General features: G+C 43.2%; 3 protein-coding genes across 15 annotated transcripts in view; 1 reads left to right on the top strand and 2 right to left on the bottom strand.

The window, feature by feature from the left end:
• Nucleotides 1-2,848, bottom strand: part of ANKS1A (ankyrin repeat and sterile alpha motif domain containing 1A) — a 176,345-nt gene extending 173,497 nt beyond the window's left edge. For 3 of the 6 annotated variants that reach the window (XM_073884770.1, XM_073884769.1, XM_073884771.1), the window contains exon 1: nt 2,519-2,848. In XM_073884770.1, coding sequence (XP_073740871.1) covers nt 2,519-2,706 — 188 coding nt within the window. In that variant the 5' untranslated portion in view covers nt 2,707-2,848. The remainder of the gene's footprint in view (nt 1-2,518) is intronic. The other 3 variants (XM_025862434.2, XM_025862433.2, XM_025862436.2) reach the window with 1 other exon arrangement.
• A 1,198-nt stretch (nt 2,849-4,046) lies between these two features.
• TAF11 (TATA-box binding protein associated factor 11) lies at nt 4,047-11,280 on the top strand. 2 transcript variants are annotated; one of them, XM_025862440.2, is made up of 5 exons: nt 4,054-4,335; nt 7,199-7,347; nt 9,409-9,496; nt 9,845-9,941; nt 10,609-11,280. In XM_025862440.2, exons 1-5 carry the CDS (start codon nt 4,165-4,167, stop codon nt 10,737-10,739), a joined length of 636 nt encoding a protein of 211 aa, XP_025718225.1. In that variant the 5' UTR covers nt 4,054-4,164; the 3' UTR covers nt 10,740-11,280. The 2 variants fall into 2 exon arrangements, with proteins under 2 accessions (XP_025718226.1, XP_025718225.1); XM_025862441.2 differs by lacking the exon at nt 9,845-9,941 and having other exon boundaries at nt 4,047-4,335.
• Nucleotides 11,281-11,495: 215 nt separating this feature from the next.
• The window catches only part of BLTP3A (bridge-like lipid transfer protein family member 3A), a 62,875-nt gene continuing 55,243 nt past the window's right edge, over nt 11,496-19,127 (bottom strand). For all 7 annotated transcript variants that reach the window (XM_025862394.2, XM_025862395.2, XM_073884950.1 and 4 more), the window contains 4 exons: nt 17,937-18,199; nt 17,377-17,485; nt 16,933-17,039; nt 11,496-16,329 (listed from right to left, as the gene is read on the bottom strand). In XM_025862394.2, the coding sequence (XP_025718179.1) occupies nt 16,204-16,329; nt 16,933-17,039; nt 17,377-17,485; nt 17,937-18,199 (605 nt within the window). In that variant the 3' untranslated portion in view covers nt 11,496-16,203. The remainder of the gene's footprint in view (nt 16,330-16,932; nt 17,040-17,376; nt 17,486-17,936; nt 18,200-19,127) is intronic.

Below are 19,127 nucleotides of genomic sequence, written 5' to 3' on the forward strand. Positions count from 1 at the left end.
ATATGGCAGCTAATGCAAAGGCCAGATCTGAAGCTAGGATTCCACAGCTCTTGTTAAGGGTCCTTGGAGGTGAGGAGTGTGGGCATAGGGAGCCTATCCTCTACTATTTCCAAACCTAAAATGGGAGGACATGCTGACCTACGGACTATTTAAATACAGAGTGTCATTTGCTCAGAAATCTTTCACTAGGCTGAACCAGAATCACCTCTAATTAATGACACACCTAGTGTAACCAGTGCCTGAAGATCCTCCCTGCCCGTAGGAATCCCAGCGATGAGAGGCTAGGGAAGTTCTTGGGCCACCTACCATCTCCATAAGAGACACAAGAGCACGTCAGGAGTCAGCTCTCTTATGCAAGGAAATGGAGACACCATGCACACTTTATGACAGAGACTGGACATTTTAGTATGAGGCCCAAAGCAAAAACTGTGGTCAACAAACATTTCCTAGTCTTGCTTAACTACATGGCAGCTAAATCCTCAGCAAAATTTCAACAGTCTCTGAGTGTGAGCAGTAAGAGTAATTTGACCTGTACTTGAAAATGGGAGATATTTGAAAGTTTCTCATGTCAGCAGGTTATACTAGGGGTTAAGGTATCTCCGGCAACCCTCCAAATGCTATATTATTCAACCAAATAGAGACAGGCACCTCCACACTTGTATAGTCTTTCTCTCATCTCTCAGACATCAGAGTGCAGAAATACCAAAGTAATCCAGGGAAGATTCGAAACCCAATGTATGCATTCAAAGTACATCTTTTGAGGGGCACCTGGGTGCCTCAGTCGGTTAAGCGTCTGCCTTCGGCTCAGGTCATGATCCCAGGGCTCTCTGCTCAGTGCAGAGCCTGCTTCTCCCTTTGCCTCTGCCTCTGCTCCTCCCCCGACTTGTGCTCTGTCTCTCTCCAATAAATAAATAAAATCTTAAAAAAAAAAAGGTACATCTATGGAACACCCGTAAGTTGTCAGGCACTGATCCAGGGACTGGGGCTATAAACATAAGAAAGACTAAGTCAATCTAAAAGATGGAAGTGTACCCATTCATTATTATTACCCTTTATCACGCCCAACCACTCAAGGCTCCAGGCAGGAAGTTCTTCTAGTGCCCCACTAGCACCAGGTAAGTTTCCTTTCCTGCTTCTGTGCCTCTGATCAGGGCTTGCCCAGAATGCCTCACTGTACTTCACCTACCTAAATCCTCACATCTTTCAAAGCGAACTGAAGGCCCCCTCCTGGAAGCTCTGGTCTCTATCTCATTCCCAAAGTTATGTCTCATTTCTCCGAACTACTAACAACTACTGCCAGTACCACCATCAGCCTATTTAGAAATCTGTCATCCTCTAATTGATACTTTTATTCTTTCAATGAATCCTGAGTACCAACTGTGTGACAGCATTGTTCCAGGGGCTGGAGAAAGGGCAGCAAATAGCACTGGTTTTAACCTCCCCAAAAGAACTCCTGGGGAGAGTTCTTCTCTTATACCGCTTTTTAAAAAATCTTCCTGTGTAGACGTGGGCTTGTACCCAGTGCTTAATACCTAACAATTTATTAGATCCTTGGGCTGCTTTGGTCCAAGCTCACTCGAATTTAAGTAATTGAATAAATTAATGGGGAAACAAAAGCCAACGAAGCCATTTCTAAATGAACTTCCACTTCTTAAAAACCTCAAAAGAACAAGGAAGGAAAAGAAAACAGGCAATGAAAGTGCTGCTGAACCAACACATTTTACTCACACTGACAAAGCACGTCCAATTCCCCCCTCCAAGCCACGCAAAAGTGACCTTTCTCTCTCAATCCGTATAGCTCCAGATTCAAGTGTTTATTTTAACAACAGATCTCAGAAAAGTTTAAAGCACCCCTCAGTTTCCTAAACCAGTCTTTCTAAAGCTTTGTTTCTTGACGAATAAACCCCTTGATGAACCCTGCATATGCAGGATTAGCAGACTAATCCAATGAGGCTCACTACAACGAACTAGAATTTGAGCTTCAAGCACAAGAGGGACTAAAAGAACACTCTGAATGTGATAAATTCAGACACAATTTTAATATAAACAACAAAAGCCAGGTCCTGCGGTGCGTGGTGGAAGGTTCCAAGTTCCCAAAAGAAGGGAATCAAGAGAATTTCCTCCAGGGGAGCGGCGAGATTCTGCAAGCGTGGGAGTTTCTGCAGGAGGTGAGGGAGATTTAAAATAAATATTCTTTTGCTCTAAAGTGGTTTGTGAGATACGACAGCTGGCACCCTACAGCGGGCGAGGGTGAAGCCGGGCTGTGCCATGCGGCGGCGGCTGCCACCCGGGCACTCCCACCATTCTCCGCAGCCGGGTCAGGATGCGAGACCGGAGCCCGGCTCCGCGCGGACCCGCACCCGCGCTCCTCGCCCCGTGGGCCACCCGCCCTCGACCCGAGGCACCCAGCAAACCCACCCGCCCGGGGTCTCAGGAGCGCGGACCTCTCTGGAGACCCAGGAGACGGGCGGGGGAGAGGGGTCTCCAGGCGGCTGTCCGGGCCCAGCGCGTTACTCACCTGAGCAGACTGGAGAGGGGATGGCTCGAGGACCCCAGGCCGCCGCCGCCGCCGCCGCTGCTCCCGGAGGAGCCGCCGCCGCCGCCGCCCCCGAAGCCTGAGGAGAGCCGCTTCCCAGACAGCAGCTTCTCCACCGCCGGGAGGTGCCCGGTGCGGGCCGCCTCCAGCAGCTCCTGCTCCTTCCCCATCCCCAGGGCCGCCGCCCCCTGGAATCCCTTCCCAGGGCTGCGGCGGAGGCTGCTCCGGCTCCCAAACTTTCCGTCTCCGGGCAACGCACCCCCCAAACCGGCCGGGGACACCACCCCCCCCCCCCGCCTTTTCGCCCCAGGAGCGCGTCACTTCCGGGATCTGGCGTCACGCGTCACCGCGCCCTCGCGCCCCGCCCCCTTGCCCACCTAGCTGGGCGGGGCTCGGCCGGCGGGTACAGGTGGCTTTGGTCTGCTGGAAACGGACCTGGGTCTGAGGAGATAGGACTCCAGGGGCAAGAGGAAAGTGCCTTGTAGTTACCCGCTGTACAGAGGGAAGGGAACAAATGGGGCCCACCTGTATGCGCCTCCCGAAGTGCGCTCCTTCCCCAAAGGTTTTGGGAGCCCACAGGACAGGAAATACGGTAATTCACCCAGGAAGCGTAGAAACAAAGAGAGAAATATGGTAACGCGCACCTACATTTCCAAGCCCATTCTTTGAGCACGCATAAATTAAATATGTGGTGGATGTGGGAACCTAGTGATACAGAGGTGAATAAAATGCCCCGCTCCGTACCTCAATGAGGGAAGAGAGGAAAAATTTTAAATAAAAATATCTCCACTTCTTCATGGTCCCAATCTCTGAAATGGCTCGTTAAAGTGAAATATGCAAAGAAAAGACCTCCCATCCCAGTAGGATTTGCTTCCTCTTACTTTTGATGAGATTAACAAAACTGACAAAAGAAGTCAGGCTTGTGAAACCGACCTCGATCTTGAGTACTGGTGAATTGGAAAACTCACTTAATTGGGTAGAAACAATGTGTTTTTGCTACTAGAACTGTTCCTAGCTCGAAGTAGGCGCTCAACAGTTGTGGCGTGAATAAATGGATTGGATCAATTCTGTTCAAGCTATATGACTTTTTTTTTTTAGGATGTTTAAGGAACCGAAGAGAAATGCTGGCGATTCACACAGGTCCACGGTCTCTACCCAATTGAAATGTACGAGGTTGAGTCCCTGCCTAAAAGTTTACCGGATAGCCGCATCCCACGACACCGGCGTACAACTGAATTGAGTTTTCTCCCGTCCCTAAAACTTTACTCTGAAGAAAGCGGATTAAGGAGTTAACTATGTTTTTAGGAAGGCAGAAAGGAGGGGGGGAAAGTCCTTCAGTAAACAACACAACTGTCTTTTACAAATGCTGATTTCCCAATGTGGAAGGAAAATCCACAAACTGAATTCTGTACCCTCAATCTACCCTCTCCAACCGCCACCAAACCAGACTTGTTAAGAGCCCTGAAGTCCTCTGCGCATGCTTCAAACTGTCCCCTCCGAGGAGCCGTAGGAATGATGTTATCATAGCGCGACAACAGGAAGTAAGCTTGTGGGCGGCTGTATTCCTCTAGGTCGGGAGCTTTAGAGTCTGACAGGACTGCGATCTCTCCCCTCTTTTTCTTGCTGCTATGGATAATGCCTGCGAGTCGCCCACGGAAAAAGGAGGAGAGACAGGGGAGTCAGATGAAACGGCCGCTGCTCCCGGGGGTCCCGGCGCTACCGACACGGACGGAATCCCGGAGGAAACTGACGGGGACGGAGATGGGGACTTGAAAGAAGCCACGGCCGAAGAAGGCGAGGTAGGGAGAGAAGTGTTGATGAGGCCAGAGATTGTTAGTGCTTGCTGGACCGGCTTTCTGGTTGGTCCCTGCCAATCTAAGATAACTGGAACTCACCATGACTCCCTTTAGATCTGCGAAGGTGGGTGGGGAGAGGGAGGAGACAAAGCTATAATGCTGGTTCGGTTCTAGACATCCAGCCATTGGGTTAATACTTTTAATCCCTTAGATATCAAAGCTACTTCTAAGAGAATTTTTTTTAAGTAAACTCTACCCCCAAGGTGGGGCTTGAACTCACGACCGTGAAATCAGGAGCGGCATGTTCTGCTCACGGAGCCACCCAGGCGCCCTTAAGGGACTTTGACATAGCCTCTTGGTTTTCCTGGTGAGGAAATTGGGATCTAATGTCACACTAAGACTTAGTGCAAGAGCTAGAACCCAGGATTCCTAGTACCCCTTTGACCGATATATGGTTTCTCCTAGATGTTGCTCAAGCATAACTTTGTCATTATACACTGCAGAATCGTTCAAGGAAGACTTTGAGGGAGTTACTGGATTAGCCACGTTTCTACCCTCTTCAGATATTTAACTACTACCAGTGATCTGGATGCTAATGTCCAAGGGTCTCTATAGCATAAATACACCAAACCCATCAGTTGTGCCACCCGAAGAGTTCAGCAGTGTTGCCTAACTGAGCATCAGTCGGGGGACCAGAATCTCAGTGTTCTCTCGGTTCCATTTCTAGAGATAGAATCTTGGAGTCTTAGAGTTTCTTAGGGACTTAAAGGGATCATGGGGGAGGACATTGGATTAAATAGAAAGCCTTTCAGAGCATTAAGTTGCATCAAAACATATAAAGTAAGAACTTTTAGAAAAAGAAAAATGTGAGGAAACTATTTTAAGAAGGAACCTTTAAACAGATCTGAGGGACAGAGAAGATTTGAATAATCGGCTCAGTCCCATTAGGAGCTCACTACATGCAGAAATTTGCACCCAGCAGAAGATAGTTTGTTTTTTTTTTATCTGAAACACTCTTTAAAAATTGATCATATAGGGGTGCCTGGGTGGCTCAGTTCGTTAAGCGGCTGCCTTCAGCTCAGGTCATGATCCCAGCATCCTCGAATCGGGCCCCGCATCGGGCTCCCTGCTCAGTGGGCAGCCTGCTGCTCCCTGCCCCTGCTCTTGTGCTCTCACTTGCTCCCTGTCTCTCCCTCTCAAATAAAATCTTAAAAAAAAAAAAAAAGATTATATACCATACCACAAAGAAAAACACAAATTCTTAAAAGTAGAAATCAAAACAGGCCACATCCTGTTAGTATAGTGCAATAGACCTAAAATTAACCAAAAAAAGCTTCTCCCCACCCCCACTCCTCCCAAAAAACTAGCATCTGGATATCTTAAACTATTTTTTAACTAGCCCTTAGATTAAAGAAATAAAGAGAACGCTACATTAAATTCTGTGGACTTTCAAAACCTTATTTAAAGAAAATTTCATAGCTTTATATATTTTTATTATTAACGAGATGCTGAAAATAAGCACCCAACTCAAGAAACCAGAAAAAAAACCAGAACGGGGGCACCTGGGTGGCCCAGTAGGTTAAGCATCTGCCTTCAGCTGAGGTCGTGATCCCGGGGTCCTGGATTCCAGCCCCACGTCAGGCTCCCTGCTCAGCGGAGGGCCTGCTTCTTCCTCTCCCTCCCCTTGATTGTGCTCTCTCTCTCTCTCAAATAAATAAGTAAAATCTTTTTAAAAAAATAAATAAATAAAAGAACAGAACAAACCAGAAATATTTGATGTTCAAGTTTAGGCTAAATAAATTTGAAAACCTAAGAAAAATGACTTATTTTTAGGGAAAATATAAATCACCAAAACTTAAGCACGGAGAGGTTAGAAAACTTGTATTAAATAGGTAACTAGAAAGAAATTGAAAAGTTTTTTAAAGGTATACTGCCTTCACTTTCACCTACCCCCCTCATATTCCTGTATGTGTTTATATGAGTTCCACTTTAGGGAAAACAGAGGTTAAATCCCATTAATGAGGTTTGTTGTGTCTTTTGATTTTATATTAAGGTAGAGGGGGTGAAGTTTGGATTTTGATTTTAATTGCTATTAAATAGACATTAAACATCTAGCATGAGTAAACCTATGCTAAATGCTTATGTGGGGAGAGAGAAATAAGAGACAAACCTATCTTCAAAAAGTTTTCAGTCTAGCAATGAAAAATAAATATTTGCATGATACAGTAGAATTGAGAGACAGGAAGAAAAGAGCACTACACGTGGGAGAAGCTCACTTATAAGTTCCCAATCCAGGGCCGCATGGCTGGCTCAGTTGGTAGAACATGTGACTCTTGATCTCAGGGTCATGAGTTTGAGCTCCATGCTGGGGGTAGAGGTTACTTAAAAAAAATGATTAAAAGTTCCAAATTCAAAGAAACACTGTTTTGATGAGAAGGTACCTCCTTTTTAATATTCTTTCCAGATGGAATCATCAGCAATAAAGAGATCTATAGATTTAGAGGCAGAAGAGCTGGCTGGATGGAGAGGACTTTTCTGACATCTCCTCTAAAGAATGAGGTCAGGAAAGTGGGCTCAAGGGGGGGAGTGGTTTTCATGATCCTTGGCATATCATTTCCTTTGTAAACATACTAGAGCTATGATTATAGCTAAACTGGAACACTGGATTATTTGGCTTGTTTTCCTTCCACAGCTGGGCTATAAACTTCTTTAGGAGAGTGTATCTTACACATAATGATGATACGGCCAGTGTTTGGAACAAAAAAACTGTTGAATAATGGGTTTGTTGTGTTGTAATAAGAATGAGGTCTTACCCAAGTCTGGAAAGTAGGCCACGTATATAATGGGGTTTTTTTCATCTTCTCAGCTCAAGAGTCAGGACATCTCAGATTTAACAGCAGTTGAAAGGGAAGACTCATCTTTACTTACTCCTGCAGCCAAAAAAATGAAAATAGATACCAAAGAAAAGAAAGAGAAGAAGCAAAAAGTGGATGAAGATGAGATTCAAAAGATGCAGTAAGTCACTTTCTGATTTTTTTCCCCATTTCAAGGCTCTAACTTGACCACACAAGTTAATAAATTTTTTTGGCCTTTAAATTTTTTTCCTTTTTTATATTCAAAAGAAAATAAAGCAAATAATACCTTATGTTACATTTTAGAAAACATAAATAAGTAAAAAGAAAAATATCATCTTATCACCAGAGATAAAAACTTAATATTTTGGTGTATAGTCTCCAAGATACTTTCTATATACATATATATCTAGAAATAAATTTTTTCAAAGATGTTACTGTTTGTAACCTGTTTTTCACATTATATACGGTGAATGTTTTCCATGTTAATAATTATATATCTAGGTCCTAACCTTTTTTTAAATGGAAGTAGCTTCATTGTGTTTTTTTCAGTTTGGGGTTTTTGTTTTTGTTTTTTAATTAATCTCTACACCCAACATGGGGCTCAAACCCACAACCCCAAGATCAAGAGTCACACGCTCCACTGGACTGAGCCAGCCAGGCACCCCTCATGGTGTTTTCTGATTGTAAAAGATGTATGGGCTCATGCAAATTATTCAGAAAATACAGAAAAATGGAAAAAAAATAATTACCTCTAATCCCACCACCCAGAGTTAACCCTGGATATATATTTGATTATATACTTCTTCAGATTTGGGGTTTTTTTGGGTTTGTTTTTTGTTGTTGTTGTTTTCAGACTTTTTTTTTTAAAGATTTTATTTATTTATTTGACAGAGAGAGACACAGTGAGAGAGGGAACACAAGCAGGGGGAGTGGAGGAGGGAAAAGCAGGCTTCCTGGCAAGCAGGGAGCCCAATGTGGGGCTCCATCCCAGGACCCTGGGACTGTGATCTGAGCCAAAGGCAGACGCTTAATGACTGAGCCACCCAGGCGCCCCTCAGACTTGTTTTTAATGTTTTATATGTATAGCCAAATATTTTGTCAGTAGATATGCCCTTTAATCATCAGTTGCATTGGCTGCATTATATTCCATTATGCAGGTGAATAAATCAGTCAATCCCTGTAGTTCTTTTTTTTCCTTTTGACAACATTATGATGAGTATCTTTGAGCACGTTTGCATACTTGTCCATTTTTTCCTAAATAAACTCCTAGAAGTGAATTGCCAGTTCAAACAGTATGAATATTTTCAAAGGCTTTTCATACACATTTCCAAATGCTTCTCCAGAAAGGTTGTTCCACTTCACTCTACCAGCAGGTATGAGTTTTTGTCCCCCCATTCCTATTAGTACCATTCTTCATACTATTTGTCTGATTCATGAAAAATATTTAGTTTATCATTGTCATTTCTTTAGTTAATAATAGTTAATTTTTTCCTCTGTATTGGCCATTGGTGGTATTGTAAATTCCCTGTTCATGTCCTTTGCTCATTTTCTAAATTAAAATAGCCATCTTTTTATTTATTTGAAAATATTAAGAGTATTAACCCTTTTCCATATATTTTACAAATATTTTCCCCCAAGTCGGTTAATGTTGAAAACTACTGGTTTGAATATAAATATATGTATCAAATTTTTACCATCAATGTGTAGTAAGGTAGAGTTATGGGGAGAGAGAGCCACGTGCTGAAAACAATCTATACAATCTAGATAGGATAATATACTGTGACCCAACATTGTTAAGTTTTTGTTCCTAATGAAGTAGAAAGGAAGTTGTGTTTCACTTTTTCTCAGGTTCTTTAAGAGTAGAAACGCTTTGGAGCACCTGGGTGGCTCAGTCTATTGAGCGTTTGTCTGCCTTTGGCTCAGGTCGTGATCCTCGGGTTCTGGGATTGAGCCCCGCATCAGGTTCCCCGCTCTGCGGGAGGCCTGCTTCTCCCTCTGCCTGCCGTTCCCCCTGCTTGTGTTCCTTTTCTGTCAAATAAATAAATTTTTAAAAAAAAGTAAAAATGCTTTATCTTCATTCCTTGTAAGCACCAAACCTAATGCTATTGACCCCTCAAGAATTCATTTTCTAATTGTCTGAGACTTGCTTTTAATTGATGTGATAATATATCTTAAGCATTTGTTCTTGTAAGCCAACTTAATTACCTGAATCTTTGTCTAGAATCCTGGTTTCTTCTTTTTCGGAGGAGCAGCTGAACCGTTATGAAATGTATCGCCGGTCAGCTTTCCCTAAGGCAGCCATTAAAAGGGTAAGGATGGACTACCACACTTCATTTCCATCCGATGTGAGAGCTGAACTACACACAAGAGGAGCTGTGTCCATTAGCATTTTGAGTAGGGTGTTAGTCAAGGTGATGGATCATTCATGCAGGAAAATAAAAATAACATGTCCCTCAACAATCAGTTGGAGTTTTGTATTTCAGGGATAGGGTCTCGACATATAGGTCACTATACACCCGAATCCTTGTTTTAATAGTCTTAATTTCAGCATCCAGCCTTTAGCAAACACTTTTTAAGGAAAAAAAAACTCTTAAGGGTACCATATTCCAAAGCCAGTTATTGGCTATATTAATCACGGTCTTTGTCCTTCTTTCAAGCTGATCCAGTCCATCACGGGCACCTCTGTGTCTCAGAATGTTGTTATTGCTATGTCTGGTATTTCCAAGGTTTTCGTCGGGGAGGTGGTAGAAGAAGGTGAGTATTATTAATACACATGGGATTGAACCTTTGGGGGTCTTATTTTCAAGAGTATCTATACTAAGGGACCTATTAAACACTTGTGGGAATTTGCATTTGCACTAGTAGTTGACGAAGTGGGGCACCTTGTATTCAGGAGAGCATGACCATTATTCCTCAGAAGTTTTAATACTCAGAGGCAAGGAAGAATCTGGGAAATCTTTCTGGATGCCTGTCCCCAGCCCAGGGTGACAGAAGCATACTTCGTATTTTTCTCCAATGGACTTTGCTCATTTCTGTTGCCCAATTAAAGACACAAGAAAAGCAATCACTGGGGTCTGACCAGTGTGGTATGATGAGGAGTTGTCCCCGATGTTATAGACCCATGGGAGCTGCCCTCCGTCCGTCAAGGAAAGAACCTGGGTGCTGTGTATTGCTAATCTCATCAGTGAAATGTTTTATTTTTTTAAGCATAAGTTATGTTTTAAACTATCACCTATGATAAAGCCTGATAGGATATACTAAAGCTAACGTGATGTGTTTTATAGCATTCTCTAAAGAAGGGAGTGTCATGGTTTCCTTAGCAAGCTTAAGAAGGGCTAATGAAAATTATAGGATTCAAATGGATTATGTAATATGAAGTTCTTGTGTGACAACGAAACTTTTCTTCTTGTCTTCTGTTTAGCACTGGATGTGTGTGAGAAGTGGGGAGAAATGCCACCACTCCAACCCAAACATATGAGGGAGGCTGTTCGGAGGTTAAAGTCCAAGGGGCAGATCCCCAACTCAAAGCACAAAAAAATCATCTTCTTCTAGACCAAAGCCTAGAAAGGCCTGGTACTGAAGGAAGAAGCGCTGGTTCCAGACCTGCTGCTGCATGAGACTTTTGCACTGGTGCTTTAGTATCTCAGTCCTCCAAGGATTCCATGATGATTTTAATGTCTTTCTCGGAACTCTTGATATTCATCGCATCTCAAAGGCATGCAGCCTGTTTCATACTTGCCTTGACTAAATATTGGGACCTCTTTGAGCATTTTGAGGCATGGAACTGTTTCTTGGCCAGTTGGAAGAAGGTACATGGGCCTTAAGCATCTTCTAGACAGGGAAGCTGCTTTCAGAGAGAAAACCTTTCCAGGAGAGCTTTGACAATTTCACACTGAAGCGTGAAGTTGCTATGACATAGGTTGTTTCCTCCATCTGGTTTTAAGTGGATGAAACAACCAGAAACTTTTGACTTGAGATACTCTACCATGAAAAACACAGTGATAGCAAGAGTAGTGGAAAAGTCTGTCCCTGTAAACATGTAAAGTTCTATGGATTTTGGTGAGTGATCATTAAACTGTTTTCCAACATGCCATATGTGTGTTCATTTTCTATCTAGAATGGGGAGAAGTTCATCATTCTTCTCTGGTGTCAGAATAAAATTAGTCTTGGCTTTTTTTGAAAATTTGAGCCCTTCCCATTTTCTATTAGAACCATTAAAATTTTATCTCATAAAAGAGTACTTAAACCACTTAAAAATAATGTAAAAGCCCATATATTTCAGGTTCCTATAAACAGATATACCACAACCAGTGTTTAGTAAGTTTAATTTGTTTTCAGGTGGTTCACAGAACCAGTACACTCAAGGTTTGATTAGATAATGCAACATTAAAATTTCCCAACACTGACCAGTATTCCAGTTCATCAGATACATTCTCATTGTTTTCCTCAAATAGAGGGGAACGGAGTGACCTTTTATTGACAGTGATTAGCAGTAATAAGGCTACTGTATATAATTGGCAATCCCCAAGAATTCTTTCCTCTGTCATTCAGTGTCATAGGGAGAAGAGTTTTGAAGCTGTTCTCTTTCGAAGCTTTCCTGAGCATGTCTTAAAAGATGCCAGTTCTGTTTAGCACCCTGATGGAGGGGAAACAGCTTGGACTCACAAAGTTCAACAAATCCGACTTTGAGTATCTTACATTAAAACCCATGGCTTTAAACATATATTTAGCTAGTGAAGAAGACACTTCAGTGGGACATTCCACAAAGAAATTTTGTAAGACTCAGGCTAAATCTTAACCAGATAATAAACTGAGGGGAGGGGGGGGCAGATAGTCTCTCAGCTCTAACAAATTTTTTTTAACAATTATAGGAACTACACCTATTGCAATTTGAGATATTGGATAAGGCTGAAACATAAGTAACAAGGAAGAAAGATCACATCACGAGTCTAGCCATTTAGCAAAGCCTCACAGTTTAAGGTTCTCCAAGAGTTTCTCCTTGTGTCTGCTGTGAGATAGGGAAAATAATCCCCACTCAACAATAGCTTCCATCCATATCTACCCAGAGATGAATGGGAATATTCCTACTCTAGTAGAAGGCAGGAGAAGATCTAGGTGAGGGCTGTAGTCTCTGGAAGGATGGTACATCACACCAGCTTCTCTCAAAACGGTAATGACTACGGTAATTACTACGGTAAATCACAAGGTCAGGACAGCTTTTCAGTTCTCAACCAAACGTCATTCTACTAGCAGTGCAGCAATGTTCGTTCGTTTGCACAGTTTTGTGATGTTACTGTAACTGATTTTAGAAGTTTAGGCAAGTATTAAATGAGAAAAAACTAACCCTTAGTGTAAAGGTTTAGAATGGCAGATTCCCGTATCACTATGGCAATACTTGAAACAACATGCTTTCCACTACCCCCTGAACTAGGCTAAGAGGAAACTAATGTAAATGGGTTAAATGGAAGCATTTAAATTCTGGGGTATGTTGAGGGGTAGTGTTTATCCCTTGTATACTCCGTACACAGAAACTGTTCCTTTCAGTACTATGAAAGGGTACATCAAGTCTGAGGACCGTGGCAAAATGAGGGTCAGATTACAGAATACAGCAAAAGCAGCCATCACAAGAATAGAACCCATTCCTTTAGTCTTAAGTCAAAGAAATGAGGTTAATTATTCCAGTGAGTTGAAAAATCTGAGATCAATAACCATCCCTGCAGCTCAGCTAAGAGATATTTAAAGTAGTCCATATGCACTAAAGCCTACCTCCAGTACATCCATGTAAACAGGAAATCTCGACAATCATAGATGAGACATAGTTGGAAATGCTTCACAGCTGAAATGGTGATGTGCAGCAGCTGAGGTCTTTGAGGGATAGTGGTGCTATCACTCCAGACATTTTCTTGAGGTATTGTTATTTCTTGTTCACAGAGTCTTTGAGCTCCAAGGCAGAAATCATAAGCAGTCCAAAGTACTATTTTCCTTCCTTTTTTTCTTTACATTTATCCTGAGAACTACCAACCAGTTCACATTTCTTCATTATGCAAGTCTTTCCCCCAGCTAACAGGAGTATGAAATTACACAAGATGATTGTTAACTAAAATTTCCTGGGACAATGACCCCTACACCACATTTTCTGCAGGAGGATTTCAAGACACAATAGCCAAGGATGCCACTTAGGAAAGTCAGAAATCCTAGGGCTCCATCTGTCACATGGACAAGAACTCCAGAGAGCCTAGAAACCTGACTGAACTCTGGCCATTAAAGGGGTTAGCCTGGATGTTTGCCAGATTTGCTTGTATCACCGACCAGCAAGCACAAGCTTAAACCGAAGGTATACCAAGCAATGCCCATTAGTCATTTTCTTTGCATGCAGGGACACCAGAGGGACATGGTGCAGGTGGGGGTAGGATGTGGGGGAGTAGGAGAGGGAAAAAGAATCAGAATGTGATTTTAAACCAATTCAAGTGAGTCTGTTTGAATAATTGTTTTCCGGCTACTGATCTCCCTCTGCAAGGCCTCCTCTAAGAACATTAGAAAGGCCATACTTGAGAGGACGAGTGATCCATTTTGTTCAACACTATGCCTTCTGAAGGAGCACTAAGGGGGAGTGTGTAGAGGAACACAGTTACCGTCTCAGTGTGTTTCACCAAATAGCCCTAGTTTTCCATAATTCCATTGGAAGGCCATTATACAAGGATTCCTCTTAAACCTTCACCACCCATACATAGCCTCTGTCAGCATCACTTCTCGGACAATGAGCTCTTTAAGTTTCTGATTTGCTAGAAGTGCTTTCTTGTACTTAAGGCGATGAGGTTGAGCCCCAGAGCTAGAATATCAGGACTTGGTGAGCATGTCCTTCCTCTTGACTGGATATCTGATCTCACACTACCCTCAGCTTTTATCTTTCCAGAGTTGGAGCTAACATTTTAAACTTGTGTCCTCATGTGGAAGTATCTCCACTCCCTGATAATTTTTGCTATTCTCTGGACCTTTCGTCCCTTCACCATATATTCTGTAAATAAGGTCACTAGAAGTGCACAGATAATGTAAGCCATTAAAGTGGTGTTCTATGAGGTCCTGTTTTCTGTGTTGTCTCCACGAGCCCTTCCTGATGGTGCAGTCAGGCTTCGAGCCAGAGTAGCCAGCACACTGACCCCTTCTTCCCCTCAGCAATGGTTAGGTTACTTTGCTGAGTTCTAGCAGAGCTTGCTGCCTTGCTGATTCTTCTATTACTTTACACTTCCCTAGACTGAACCTCACCTGTCATTTTCCTGTGTCATCACAGCCTGGCTTGTGGGCCTTCTGTGGTTTTGCCTTTTTTTTTTTTTTAATCCCTTCTGGTTTACCTTTCACTGCCTGAAAGTAGTGACATTTGACTGCATTATAATTTCCTACTTCCAGGTAATTTATAAAAATCCTAAATAAGGTTAAACCAAGCATCCACCCATAGGAAACTTCCCGTTAGCATTATCTCCAAAAAGATGTTTATTCTTAAGTCTCTAAGTTGTTTCCTAAGCATGACAAAGTATTCCCGTATCTCATAGTAACTGGTGTTTTTAAAGTTGCTTTAAGTGAAGAACCTTGACAAAAGTTCTTTAGAAGTTTGAACAGATTATATCTTGTTGTTTCTTGAATGCATGTTTCTTTTTATCCTCAAAAAAACTAGAATATGCAGGTCAGGCATGATTTCCCATAAAGGAAAACATTTATCTTTCCTTCAATATGTCATGTGTGATTAAGACTTCAATGACACCAGTAAATCACTAATTTTACCATCTTGCCAATTCCAGGTGAGTTAGCGGATGAACTTCTGTCCAATCAACACAGCTTGAAGTATATTACAGAGCCAGTATGGATGAAGGTAGAATGCTGAGGAAGAATTAGGTAGGAAAGAAAGAGGGGGAAAATCATTCTTTCATGGGGCAAGGGGAAAGCCTAGCTGGGTTGAAGGGTTTTTGTTTTGTTTTTTCACTTAAGTCAAAATTTTATGATTTTAAAAAGCCACAGTGATAGAGGAGTATGAGAGGCAACAAGTTGAGATGTTTACATTACAGTTTAAAACACATTTTCAGCTCCCAAACCACCAAGTGCAAAGGAGAGTGCTGGCAGAAAGTCCCAGTGCTGGGAGAGCAGATGTGCCAGGAACCCGGGGAGACAGAGGAATCAGTCCTGAAGCGCAGCTGTGGAAGGCAGGCAGGACTCCAGGCAGGCAACAGTGGGCTCAGCACTGGCTCCCCTAGTGATTCTTACCACATCATACCTTCAGCCTAGCTCAGTGAATATTGATTTAAATTTCAAATAATGTCATAGAAGGGAAAGATACAACTGAGCCACTACTGTCTACTTTCTACCACAGCATCACAATGATGACAGGATAACAGAAAAGAACCTTAACCCTGAAAAATCTGATTGTAGTATCAGCCAAGATGGTATGAGCTTGGCTCCCTTTCCAAAAAAAGGCGGCAACCAGGTCTCCCTTACTCTTGTGCCTCTCCTGGCTCCTGCCTTGCTGGCTATTTCCTGTTCCACTCTACTACCATGGCCAAAGCTCAGGCCGAGGACTTTTCAGGTCTGCTACAGGAAGCTCTGGGACGTAGAATCTTTGGTGGCTCTGTGGGTGACTGAGGAGGTGGGTACTTTCTCTTGTTCACACAGGTTGTAGAGAAAGCAAATGTCTCTTGCCATGAAACCAAGTGGTGAAATGGCCCTACAGTGTCGACAAGATTCCACCTAGTGTGCAGAGAGCCAAAAGGCTTTATATAGGCAAGACATGATGCTTGAGCCACACGCAAAGCTGCCCCCAATTTCCTAGAACGTGGCCGTGCTTTGCCCTGTCTTCCACACAAGTCAGAACAGCTGGTAGAAAGGACACCCCAACGAGTGGGCTGACCACTCCCCAGGCCCTCTGGCATCCTCAGCAGACTTCTTCAGTGCTGGCCGGTGCCTTCTGTCACAGGTGGTGCTATTGCTGGTGATCTCCTCTCTCCTTGGTAAGATGGCTGAGCCACTGCTATCAGAGCTCAAAGAGGGGGTTATATTTCCTAATCTCCTGAAGCAGTCTTTCTTTCTCCTGGTTGGCATCGGCCAATGCTTGTTTAGTTTCTATAAGTTCCTTTTGTAGGGTAGGCAATTCTTTCACCTGGGGAACAATAACAAATTTACAGTTAATAAATAACATGCCTTGCAAAAACATGATAAGGGAATAAGAACTCAGAATTCAAGCAGAAAAATCCACAAATTTGGTTACTGATCAAGAGAATACAACCAGATCTTTCTAAAAGCCTAATCGGGGCAACCTGGGTGGCTCACTCATTAAGCGTCTGCCTTCGGCTCAGGTCATGATCCCAGGGTCTTGGGATCAAGCCACACATTGGGCTCCTTGCTCAGCGGGAAACCTGCTTCTCCCTCTCCCACTCCCCCTACTTGTGTTCCTGTTCTCGCTGTGTCTCTGTCAAATAAATAAATAAAATCTTTAAAAAAAATAAAAGCCTACTCCTGTCTTCAGAGTTCATCAGTTATAAGGACAGCAACAGTAGAATTATGATCAGCAACCATTCACCTACAGTTCCTGAATTATATCCTCTAGTAAGCACTTATAGAAGTTGCTGCTAGGTGACAGGAGCCCAAACCACCCAGCTATACATAGTACAGACAAACTTTTCAGCCCTCTGAGTTTTACAAGCTTCTGTAATTACAGCCACTAAGGGTCGGTGGGAAAGGTACTGTTCAGTTAAGTCCTCACCTGCTGTCCAAAAGCTTCTTCTGTGGGCACCAGAAACATCTGTTCTTTGGGGGTCTGCCTCTTCTCACTTTCAGGTCCTTCAGCTGATGGTCTGTCTTGAGCAGCAGCTGGAAAAAAGTAAAGGTTCTAAATGACAAACTCCTGCCAACATGCAAACAATTCCTAGTTATCATCTATCCCTTTATAGGAGAAAAAAGGCAGAGAAGAGGGGTGCCTGGGTGGCTCAGTCGTTAAGCGTCTGCCTTCAGCTCAGGTCATGATCCCAGGGTCCTGGGATCGAGCCCCGCATCGGGCTCCCTGCTCAGCGGGAAGCCTGCTTCTCCCTCTCCCACTCCCACTGCTTGTGTTCCTGCTCTTGCTGTGTCTCTATCAAATAAATAAATAAAATCTTTAAAAAAAAAGGGGGGGGGCAGAGAAGCCAGGAGGCTGACAAGCCCAACTCACCGCCTATGTGGAACACACCATCGTCACCCCGCTTCAGCACAACATGCTCCATGGCCAGAGTGATGGGGATAGGGCCTGGAGATGTTGGATAGATGGGGGGGGTATCATCCTGCAGGAAAGAGGGAAACCACATGATGCCCCCAACCAGTTCAGAGCAATTCAGGTAACAACCCTTGCTTCTACCATTCAGCTTGAAGCAGTGTTATGCCATTATGTATCCATACGTTTTTGCAAGGCAGAGAAGCAGAACTGAGTCTCTCCTATTCTAGAGATGGTCAAACTGAGGACCAGAAAACCTAATGGGCTTATTTATACATAGTCATGTTGCATGCCAGAGACAAGGTCAGGGCTAGTGACAAGGTCTCCTCACCTAAATCTAGAACACTCTGATACAACACACATTTATGTATTACCACAATCTTCACTAAGAATGCTAATATGCATTTACTCACTTGGTCCTCACCACATTGGACCATGACAAGGGTAAAGTGTATATAGCTATCGCTGCCAAAATTCCTTGCCTGGCAAAGTCTAGGATAAAATCCCAAAGCTCCTCTCACCTTTAGGGTGATCCTAGAGTGCAGGAACTCAATCTGCATGGGAACTACCACTGGGATCTCCTCATCCTCCAAGAAGGGCCCCAGTCCATTAAGCACCGAAGTGAAGAGCTCAAGGTCACAGCCTCGAAGCAAGAAATGCAGGAAGCCATTTTGTGTGGCCAGTGGGGAATGAACAGCTGCACCAGGCCCCACCTCAAACCGAAGGCCCACAGATGGCCTGATGTGGTCAGTCTTCAAAGCTGAGGATTCCTGAAAGCTTGTACCTTTGAGAAGAGAGACAGAAAGAAAACATTAATTAATTAACAGTCAGGGACTATTCTAAGCACTTTACATATATTTAATATTCATAACAACCCTATGCCAAAAGTATTATCATCATTCCCATTTTAGCGATGAAGGAACTAAGGCACAGAAAATAACTTGCCCAAAGTTCAATAGCTTGTAAGTAGAAAGGACAGGACTTGAATGCAGGCAACCATGACTGACTGCAAAGACTGGGCTTTTGCTATCATGCCTCTCAGGGTGGAAGGGAAGTCAAGGATCAATAAAAAGCTGGCCTTGTTATAAATCTGAGACACTGATGGGCTTGCTATAAATCTGAGACACCTTGGGCTAAAGGCCAAGGGAAAGCTCTTAAAACAAAGGACCCTCAACTCTGCTAAATTTGAACACCTCTTCTTTCTCCAAGTCTTGGTGTTCTCATTTCTGATAAAGCCACACAGGATCCATGCTAATCTCCCCAAAACTCCATAAAGAACTATCACAGGTGTAGCCAAGGATATGAAAAAACTTACACAACTGCAAATTGGCACAAGTATTTTGGGAAAAAAACTGGCATTATCTAGCAAAGTTGAAGCTACACCTACCCTAATGCCCTGAAAATTATATCCTCAGGAATGTAACCCCAGAGAAACTCTCTTACATACCAGGAGACATGTACAAGAATGTTCAAGGCAGGGCACCTGGGTGGTTCAGTTGGGTAAGCGTCTGCCTTCAGCTTGGGTCATGATCCCAGGGTCCTGGGATCAAGTCCTGCATTGGGCTCCCTAATCGGCAGGAAGCCTGCTTCTCCCTCCCCCCTGCTGCTCCCCCTCAACTCATGCTCTCTCTCTCTCTCTCAAATAAATAAAATATTAAAAAAAAATGTTCAAGGCAATCCTATATGATATAGCAAAAAAAACCCAGAAACAA

Source organism: Callorhinus ursinus, unplaced genomic scaffold (genome assembly GCF_003265705.2).
Source record: "Callorhinus ursinus isolate GAN/ISIS: 27379988/994484 unplaced genomic scaffold, GSC_fseal_2.0 scaffold59, whole genome shotgun sequence".
Classification (NCBI taxonomy): domain Eukaryota; kingdom Metazoa; phylum Chordata; class Mammalia; order Carnivora; family Otariidae; genus Callorhinus; species Callorhinus ursinus.